Genomic DNA, 11,184 nt, shown 5'->3' with positions numbered 1-11,184 from the left:
CCCATCACCAAATCACCCCTGTGCCACCACCATAGTCCCGTGCATTTCCCTCCCTTCCCCCCCCATTACAAATAAATAAATCTTTAAAAAAAAAAAAGCCATTTTGCCTCTTTCTGAAGATTCTCCTTTCCTGTCCTTGGAGACTATTATCTTACTTTCATAGTCATTATGCATTATCTCATTTTTAATATCTAACTTATACTCATGAAAGCATCTATACTATAATATCCACTACATAGCTTAAATCCTTAATCACTTGCCACTGAAGTATTCTCCAAACTTGACATGAGAGCAAATGTTACTAGTCAAATACAATCTTGCTCTCTGTTTTATATGGACGCTCCCATTAGTGATTCTGCTTTTATTCTTGTTTACTATTTTTTTATACTTCTACTACATGAACATCTTTAGTACTTCCTTCTTTCTCTTCTGCAAATTCTCCCAAGCTTCATTCTTAATGTCTCTGGAGTAGTTACTAAACTACTCTGAGACTCCTCAGCTTCATTTAACCAAATAACAAATGGTGTTTTCCACACATTAATAAATTCTCCTTGGATATCGAATGCATATCCATCTTGCCCAGAAACTGGCAATCAGGAAGAAAGCAGGGGTGTCTCTTGTTCTTAAATATGATTCATGTATCCAATTAGCTATTATCACATGAGTAATTAAAAGTTCTTTCACCATGGTTAAGCAGAAAAAGAAAACTGAAAAATAATTTTCCTTGACGACTGTAAGATACATTTTAATGTCTGAACCAATTAACTTCATATAAAACCAATTTCCCCTCCATCATAGCTTGTGTCCCCTGTCCCTTTCCTTCCCCCTCTTTTTCACCTCAGACCCTCAGGATGATTACTGATGACCACTAGTTTTGGAAAGTGTTTCATATTGCTGAGCTGTCTCTATGTAAATGTGCAATATATTTTCTTCATTGTGTCTGACTTACTTTGCTGCACAGAAATTCAGTAACCAGTTACAAGGGCTCTTGATAGACTCTTACCAACCTACTACACTTATTGTACACAAAATAAAATATTAAGTTAGGATAAAATAAGTGCTAAGAATAAACAATAATTTAGAGCTTGCTTTATTCAAGGTATATAAAAATATATTCTCAAAAATAAATTCTCTCATAATGCTTATTTAAAAGCAGTAAATTTTCACAATTTACTATCAAGTTAATCCAGTGCCCTGAATTAAACTGTTCGAACAAACATAAAACTATATAGACATATATATACATATATACAGAGATTCTCAAGAGCTTCATTTTAAAACTACAAAATTTATATTGCATATTCAAAAGTTATCAACAAGATGTGATATAAATTTTCCTCACACTATAACTTGGGTCATTAACACACACACATTACTTATATTTATAAATTATAAGTAATTTAATTATTTCTCAATGTATTAGACATTTTGTAAAATTCCTTTGTATAAGAAGTTCCTTGAAGGCAGGAACTATGTTCTGTTTGACTTTGAATATCCCACTCCTAGCATAGTGCCTGGTATACAGTAAGTATGTACGACATTTGCACTGTATGAATAAATAAACAAAGTGTCCTACTACAAAACTAAGTTCTGGATCTTGAGAAGAGTCCCTGTAGGTCTTAAAATAAATGAGATATACCTTTGAATTATATTCTACAAGCAAGAATTAATCAAGCATTCCTTTTATGTGATAATCCAAATCTGTATATATGTTTATACCCTAAGAGAACTACAGCAGTTTTCTAAGAACAGAAAATTTGCACTAATTTACTAGTTTTTTTAATTTTGTGAAATAGTTATTTTTTTATTTTATAAGTTTATTTTTACATCATTTTGTACATTTTTTTTTCATCTCAATTGTAATCCCCGCGTGTTTCCCATCACCAAGTCACCCGTGTGCCATCACCATAGTCCCGTGCACTTCCCTCCCCACCCCACCCCCCCGAGCTCCCGTTTTTGATCCCATTCCCCACTCCACCTCCACAAAATGTCTCTGGTATATGGCTGTTCATTATTCTTATTATTTTCTCGCCTGGTCCATTATACTCCTGCTATGAGTGAAACCATCTGGTATTTTTCTTTCTCTTTCTGGCTTATCTCACTAAGCATGATCTTTTCCAGCTCCATCCAAGTTGTTGCAAAAGACATGTGTTTCTTTTTTTTTGGTTGCTGAGTAATATTCCATTGTATATATGTACCACATCCATTGTATATATGTACCACATCTTTTTAATTAAGTCATCTACTTTTGGGCATTTGGGCTGCTTCCATGTTTTTCCAATTAATTACTACTTATATTTTAATTTCCCCCTAACACTAGCTGAATATTGGTAATAGTACTTTTTGTTTCCTCCACTACCTCATGGCCCAAAAGTTCTGCTGAAGCACTGAACTATAATTTATCAGTGGTAATACAAGCATACTCCTGAGTTTCATTTACATAAGCCTAATTATAGGTATCTAAATAAATCACATTAAGTATAAATTAAGATTCATCTAGCTTTTCTTACATAATTTCATAGCAGATTTTCAAATTTTGGGTGTTATACTAAGACAATGAGATAAAAGACAGTGAGAGCTAGCACTCAGCTTCTTCCTTTTGCTCAAACATTTTACTCTAGTTACCTAAGGGCAAGGGCTTGTACCTTCTATGTGCTTGCCCACAATTCTTAGCAGTGTTCTACACACAGCAAATGCATGCTATGTGAACTATATAAAGCCTGATCTATATAGAAGTTATTAATGTGGAACCTCAAAATTATTTGTTTCTTTACTCTCCCAAATCTATATCTACTCAAATGTTAAATTTTCATACCTGCCATAGTCTGCAAATCCACAACACCAAGTCTTAATTCAGGACCTACTCATTCCGTATCATTTTTCTGCCTTCCCTGGTTCTAACTTATTAGGAATTAACTTGTAGGTAGGGATACAAAATAACTCAAAATAACAACTACTCTATAGAGTACTTATTGAATGTGTGTTCTAATATTGTATGCATTGCCCTATGTCCTTTGCAATTTAACTCATTCAGACCTTCACGATATAATGATCCTATCAAGAAGGTATTAACATCATAAATAAGGGACCTCCCTGGTGGTCTAGGGTTAAGTTTCAACTTTGGGGTGTTATGGCAACATAACCTATCACCACTATGACCTGAATTCAATCCCTGACCAGGGAACTAACCCACATATGGAGCAGCTGGACCTCTCCAATCTTATCTGTGGCTTCCCTTATAAGTGTATTTCTGGGCCCTCCCTCGTGGCTCAGTGGGCTAAAGTACAGTACTAAGAAGCTAAAGCCACTTCCGCATGAGTTCGATCCCTGCCTGCCTTAGAGGTGATCCACATGGCACAGCAGACCTCTCCTGACCCGCTGGCTGCTCCCCTCAGCAATGTACTTCGTCAATCTGCCTGTTCAGCTCCCCGCTCTGTCTCTGGTGAATCCTCTCACCGCCCCTGCACCTCTGGCCTGTACACCAGGTCTTCTATGCAAAAATTAAAAAGAAAAAAAAAATCACAAATAAGAGGAAGCTAAAGCATAAAGAAATTTCCTATTTCGTAAGTCACATATAAGTGAGGAAGCATTCGAACTCAACTTGACCAAAGTCTATTTTCTTAGTATCCACACTACACAGTATCATTATTAAATTATGGAGAAAATTATTTAATAATTTTAAACATTACAATGACTCCCCCTCCACTCTAAAAAATCAAAAAGAATGATAAAATCTTTGAGAAAATTCAAGAGTATTAAATAGATGGTTATGATGATAGTTATGATGGCTTAAAAAAAAGGCTAAACAAGCTCTGACAGTTTTATAATTTAGTCCTGCTTTGTCTCATTCTGTACATTTGAAGCTGACTCAAATTTAAAGATGCCTACTGTGACAATTTAGCAATTCAAAATACATTTAAGATGTACTGGTCTAATGGAGTTGGAATAAGGAGAAAGTGAAACTTGTTAGAAATATAACTATAATAAAGGCTTATAAAAAGCCTCAGACTGTTAAAAAGACCACCCAGAAGAAAGGGACTTGTACAAAACTGACCTTTCACTTAGCAGTTCTCAGATTCTGATAACAATTTACAAATGCCTGAGAAGTACCTGTAAAACTTTAGCATTTGGTTGAAGAGGTTTAATGATCAGTTGCTTGCCTGCAGTATAAAGAACTTTTTCAGAATCAGGGCCCCACGCTACTGAATACACTGGTGCTCCTGTAAAAGAAAAAGAAAAAAACAAAACAAAACTGGGCAACTTTGTTACAAAAAGGGAAACTGCTAAGAGGATCAAAAAAGCAACATGGGTTATCATTTCATTTCTTCCATATCAACGATCTTTTCAAAATACAGTACAACCTGATACTGAAATTCAGACTTACTTAATATTGATCATTGAAAATCTACTGTGTGTAACCAACAAATTGTATTTTTAACTAATCTTCTCCTTGATGAGAAAATATGTAGATTTTAGGAATTCAACATAGTACATTATTAAAATACATAAAATTACTTCATTACTTTAGATATAAAAACAAATTCAAAAATTTATGATTTATCATTTCCTATCAAGAGACAGTATTTAAATTGACTCAATGCATAAACTGACTTAAATTTTCCATACAAAAATGCACATGTTTACTCAACTTATAGAGTAATTCCCACTCCTGATGCTTCTATAGGTAATAGAAATGTCCCATCATCTGTTGCTTAACCAGTAATGTAATGGATAAAAATCCCAAGTGACCTATCCCTTTCATTTGTGAATTTATAAATGGCAAATAAGAGATCAGATTAAGGAAAGTTCTGTTACCTGTCAAGTGTAACTTCTGACTGAGAGTCAGACTAAAACAGGTTCAAATATCCTATAAGTAGAATAAGGTTGATTTCATTTCCAGACAGAGATATTGATTTGCTTATCACCTATAAATTAAATTAATAATTTTCAATTTTCTAGGGTAGGAATTTAAAGATGATTTTTTTTTTTTTTAGCTCAGTTGCTTCCTTGGAGAATGATATGTTAAGTTTAATATTTTAAACTTAACACTGAAAGGGCTCTCCCTGGTGGCGCAACAGGTTAAAGCACCGCACTATGAAGCTCTCTGAAGCAGCTGCAGCACAAGTTTGATACCCAGCCAGGGAGTTGATCCACATGGTATGGCAAGATAGACCTCTGCTATCTTGCCTACTGCTTCCCTCAGCAGTGTATTTCAGTCAGTCTGCCTATCTACTCCCCACTCTGTCTCTGGTGAACCCTCTCACCCACCACACCCCTGGTCAGTCCCCCAGTTCTGTAAGCATAAATAATCTTTAAAAAAAAAAATTCATCAAAAACATTAAATTACTTGCTCCCCCCACCCACCCCAGGTAAGGTAACTATCTGATCTAATTAACTATTCATTAGAAAAATGAATCAAGATTTAAAATTCATCTATTAGGCCCTCCCTGGTGGCCCAGCAGGTTAAAGCACAGCACTGAGAAGCTAAAGCCACTTCCGAATGAGTTCGATTCCCACCTGCCCCGGAGGTGACCGCATGGCAAGGCAGTCCTCTCCTGACCTGCCCGCTGCTCCCCTCAGCAGTATACTTCGTCGATCTGCCTGTTCTGCTCCCCACTCTGTCTCTGGTGAAGCCTCTCGCCAACCCTGAGCCTCTGGCCTGTACCCCAGTTCTGTATGTACAAATAAATAAATCTTTAAAACAAACAAACATTCATCTATTAAATATAAATCAATTGATACTTATAAAGTCAGTTTTTAAAAAATATCTAGGACTCCTAAATTAGATTATCATAACATTTGACTTTCTGTGAAAGAGTGAATTGCTCAGGAATTTACATTCTTAGTAAAATGAAATCAACCTAAGGATTTATAGGAAATTGATAATATTAATTATTTACTTAAATGAAAACACAACTGTTGCTGATCAATAGGAAGTAATCAATAATGAAGAGGGAGTAAACTTCAGTAAGATAAATGCTTATATGCAAGAGGCACCCAAATCCTTTTGTGCAGTTTTCTTCCCAACTGTAAATTAGGTATAATTTACAGGCTTTAAAAGTCTGGTTTAGGGCCCTCCCTGGTGGCGCAGCGGGTTAAAGCACTGCACAAAGAAGCTTAAGCCACTTCTGCATGAGTTCGATCCCCGTCTGCCCCAGAGGAGATCCACATGGCGCGGCAGACCTCTCCTGGCCCGCCCGCTGCTCCCCTCAGCAGTGTACTTCGTCGATCTGCCTGTTCTGCTCCCCACTCTGTCCCTGGTGAATACTCTCATCCTCCGCATCTCTGGCCTGTACCCCAGTTCTGTATGAATAAATAAATAAATCTAAAAAAAAAAAAAGTCTGGTTTAGACCAAGTCCGAAAAAAATCCAAAAGCATGTCTTCCACATTTGAGTTTAGATATACTGGGTCTACACTCCCTGTTCAGTCAGTCCTGTTTAGTCATCGAGATAGAAGTACGGCAGAGGAACCTACAGATCTAATGAGAAGGCGATGCTCAGAAGGTACTCTTTGGGACTGGTAAGTACATTCTCTTGGAATACTCACTAAGCATAGCTTCAAAAGTAAACCTCCAAATGAACAGAGTTCAGCAATAATATGCTCAAAAATATAAATCAAAATTTCAGATATTTCAAATGTGGTACTTAATGAGGACTGGAAAGGAAGGGAGAGGAAAGCTTATATGATAGGAAGTAGAATTACAGAATTATACTATTCTTTTCCCATTATCAGAGTTGTAATTACTGTGCAAAAAAGTAAATCAGTATATTTCAACTACAGACTATCAAATAATCATGAATATACTCAACATACACTTTCCTAAGATGTATACTATACTCAACATACACTTTCCTAAGATGTATACTAAACTATGACAAATATCGACCCTCAAGGAAATAATTCAGTAAATACAGCTCCCATTGAATTATACAGGAAGTGCCTTTGGCTCTTTAGCTGTGGTAAAGGGCGGGGCTGGGCTATAGGATGAAGAACTAGGGATGATTTTTTCCTCTTTAAAAATGAATTTGTGGTTCCATTAAGTCAGCTTTGTACTAATCTTCCTTTGAGACATAATTATTTATTTCCTATTTATAAAACAATTTTTTAAACAATATAATGTTAAAGAAACAGGTAAAATAACAGTATAAAACAAAATAAACTTATGGAGGAAAATTAAATATTTCATTTGCCATAACATGTAATTTTCAAACACAGTCCTTCAATCAAAAAACAAATGTGGAGTTAAGATAAACAACTCCACATAAGATCAACAGATGTCGTGTTATTATCAGCTCAGCCTTCCTAACCATTAATACTCAAAATGGATATAACATCAAGAATTAGAGATGGTCTTCAGCATAGCTATCCCCTATAGCTTATAATAAAGTATAAAGTCTGAAACTACCGTATGTCTGAATGTTTTCTTTTCAATAAGAGGTATACTACTTAGCTATACAACTTCCAGCATAATGATTCAAATAAAAGTCATTATTGAAAGTGGAAGAAATATATCTCACTAACATTTGAAACAAAGCCATAATATTTAAATGTCTTTAAAAACATATTTGTTAAAGCACTGAATTACTTTCAATGTTATACTTCACTTTGCAAAGTATGGAAAAAACAAATTTAGTCTCCAGACTGAATAACTTTAAAACAAAAAAGATTAGTCAGTAGTTTATGTAACAAGATGTTATTTATTTCATTATTAACAAAAAAAATGAATAAAAACAAAAATTGCTTCACATAATTAAGTAATTTCTTGCTTTTTACATTGGGAATTTTAATTTATACTCCATTTCAGTTAAGACACTCAAAAGACCTTGTTTTTCTGACTTTGTACACTAAGATCATGTGACCTATTTGACATTTTTTAAGAAACCACATGCACCTGGGGTTGTGTTAAATGTCAGACCCTTATCTCTCTGTAAAACAAATTATCTAAATTCTTTCAACCTGTTGAAGGCAATTTAAACCACAGAAGAGGAGACAAAATGTATTTCAATTGTTTTAAGGAAGTACATGGTCAAATATACCATGTTTTTCAGATTCATACTAAAAAGTATCCCCTAAAAATATTGTTTTTAAGCATGTTTTTAAGAATGCTTTTGAACAAACTTCATTATTATGATGAAATGTTAGCCATCTTTGCTTAGAATGCAACAGAGGTCTTCACTGAGTGAGTGTAAGTATTTTTATTAGGATCTGGGCTATGTAAGCACTATTGTTAGCTTATACTACTAGAAACTACTTTATAGTGCAATAAACAACCATTTATTTATCGTATTGTTCATGATTGTAGGGACCTTTTTTTTTGCCAAACCATTAAGAATTCAAAAACCAAGAATTATTTCCTGTTTATTCTATTTGTAGGAAAATGTACTACCAGTAAATAATCAAATGGTATTTATTCCACAAAAAGCAATCTTGGATTTTGTATATCCCTGGAGCAGTACAAAGAAATAGTTTAAATGAGGCATTCATTTCTCAATCATCTCTCCCTTGGGGAATTTCAACTCCCCTGTTGCTTTAAATTTCACTGTTCTCTCACGGACTTGCACATTAATATTTCAGCCTTTATCTTTGATTTCTAACACCATTATTTCCACTTGCCCCAAATACTTCTCTAGGCCAAAACTATGAATTCTATATATTCAAAATTAGCCTCCCTTCACACATATTCCCCTCATTTATTCTTCCCTCTGAATTCTTCACCTTAAAGGTATTCATTCCTCTCAGCCACTGAAAATTATTATTCACTTTTGCCAACTACCATCATCATTATCTGAGCAAGCCATAATACACCTTACTAGCAAGAACATTTCAGTGACTTTCTCACTGGCTGTAGGATAAATGAATTAATCAGGCTTTTTAAGCCACTACCTTCTGCAGCTATCACCTGAAAACCCTAGGGGAGTGGGAGTGGGGGGTTGGGGATGATGCTCATGCCTGATTGTGGGCACCTAAAGCATGGGTGTGGGCATGCGTGAGTGTGCACACCTCAGCCTAGAGGCCAGGGATGTAAGGGCAATGTCACTCAGAGATGGACAACAGCTACAAGAGGATGAGTTGTGTGACTACACAAGAGGCAAGGCCATGAGATGAAATGAAAGAGAATGCCAGAGAGAGCCCACAGGGCCAGGGAGGGCTGGTTTCTTCCCGAGCTTCCCAGTCTGCCTGGCTTGCCTTGCCAGCCTGCAGTCTTGTCACTACACTGCTGTCCCCATCTTCTCTATTTCCTCACATTTGTCTTACATATTATTGCTCAGGTAATCTTTCTAAAAGATAGCTTTTATGTCTCACTGTCTCTGCTCAGTTTTTTTTTTTAATATTTTACATACTTAGACAGACTAAGTCCAAACTCCTTTATCTGGCACCTACAACAATTGCTATCTTACTGTCTAGCAGTATTATCCCTCATGCAGTCTAACTCTAGCCTGAGGGGCCAGTTCTCACTAGCCTGACTTCTGTGCCTTATGCTGCTCTACCCCCATGTCTCTGATCATCTAATATCCTCCATAGCTCCTCTCCACTGCCAACACACCCACTTCCTTACCAAATTTATCTTCAAAGCCCAATCAAAGGTCTGCAGTATTTGTGAGGAAGCCTTTCTAATGCTTTCTCTTCCCCTCCAAATATTAATCTCTGCCTTCCTGTTCTACCACAGTGCCTTAGAGCAATGAGGACATTCTGCCTTGTTTCCATTTCCAGTTTACCACCTTTTCTAAACTCATAATAGACAGATGTCATGTTTTATCACTCCATTCTTCTATTTGAGTATAGTGTGGGGGAAATATCCTTAAAGGTTATTACTTTATTCAATTTTAACCTATAATTAAAATATAACACAAGGTTGAGCTTAATTATAATTATCCCACCCTACACATTATTTCCTTTATGTCAAATTAAAAAAAAAAAAACAACAGAATTGATACTTCTTATGTATTAGAGGAGAAGGTAATTACCATTACTTTTTCCATCTATATACCTGGCTCCAGTCATTAATAAATGAAGTCAGGAATTAATTCCTATTCATCAAGGAGTAAGTACACAAATGAAGCAAAAATCATAACACTTTAATTTTATTTCTAAATTTCAACTTTTACAATAAATTCATATTTATTTCATTTTTATGACAAAAGTTACTGCTTTTTTTTCTCCTCAAAAAAGACAGACACCCCTATCCACTTTGGATCCTTTAGCAACCAGCTTCTAGTAGTTCAGGCTCATGAATACCCTCAAAATTTATAATCTTTAAAAAATCCAACAAATCTTATAACCAGAAAATTTTTCGTCGAGGTTAATGTCATTGTAATTTAACTTCTCTAATGATTTTTGCTTAGAAATAAATAAGGAGAGTCTAATACTTACTGGGAAAGTATGGGGGGGTAACAGTGATCAAAATCTCAAAAATCAGAGACATACTTTTATTTTAAATTTGTAAATCTCAATCTAAAAAAAGCTGATTACTTAAATGAAAAAACCAGGTTAAATTAGAAAATCTATCTAATTTTGGCTCATAATCTCACAATTAACATAAAACTTAGAATAAAAGTCATCAGCTCTTTTCACTGCCATTTGATGTTAAGTATAGATATGCAAAATGTCAATGAAAAATATCATTACATGATATGATGAATAAATTACCATATTACCTACGTTATATGATATGATCTGCATTTTTATCTTTAAGATAATCCTATTTGCCCATTTATTTGGGAGAAAGATTTAAAAAAGCATTGCCCTTTTCTCTCCAAAATAAACACCAGACACAAAAGCTAATTTAAAATGTTAATAAACCTAAATGTAAATACTAAAACTATTACCGCACTCAAGATTTGAATGCATCTGGATACTACCTTCCCAGAGTTTTCCAAACAGCTTTCACCAAGGCTAAAGAAGAATCAATGATTCCTAACACCCAACTGAGATGACCAAGGCATGAACTGGGATCCAGAGTGAAAATATTGCTCAAGAACTCAAAGAGGCAGCATTGGAACCATCAATGGGAAAAAAATGTTCAAAATTGGCCAGGTAGGGGCCCTCCCTGGTGGCACAATGGGTTAAAGCACACCACTAAGAAGCTAAAGGCACTTCAGCATGAGTTCCATCCCCACCCCGGAGGTGATCCACATGGCACGGCAGACCTCTCCTGACCAGCCCGCTGCTCCCCTCAGCAGTGT

At 35.4% G+C, this 11,184-nt stretch overlaps 1 protein-coding gene across 4 annotated transcripts in view; it reads right to left on the bottom strand.

Annotated features, from left to right (window-relative positions):
* Positions 1-11,184, bottom strand: part of IFT80 (intraflagellar transport 80) — a 90,860-nt gene that overhangs the window by 47,136 nt on the left and 32,540 nt on the right. For all 4 annotated transcript variants that reach the window (XM_012724977.1, XM_004682300.2, XM_012724979.1 and 1 more), the window contains one exon: positions 4,111-4,220. In XM_012724977.1, coding sequence (XP_012580431.1) covers positions 4,111-4,220 — 110 coding nt within the window. The remainder of the gene's footprint in view (positions 1-4,110; positions 4,221-11,184) is intronic.

Source organism: Condylura cristata, unplaced genomic scaffold (genome assembly GCF_000260355.1).
Source record: "Condylura cristata isolate star-nosed mole 26May11 unplaced genomic scaffold, ConCri1.0 scaffold00014, whole genome shotgun sequence".
In the NCBI taxonomy this organism is placed as follows: domain Eukaryota; kingdom Metazoa; phylum Chordata; class Mammalia; order Eulipotyphla; family Talpidae; genus Condylura; species Condylura cristata.
Note: the sequence above shows the minus strand (reverse complement) of the source record. Positions and strands in the feature narration are given on the sequence as shown.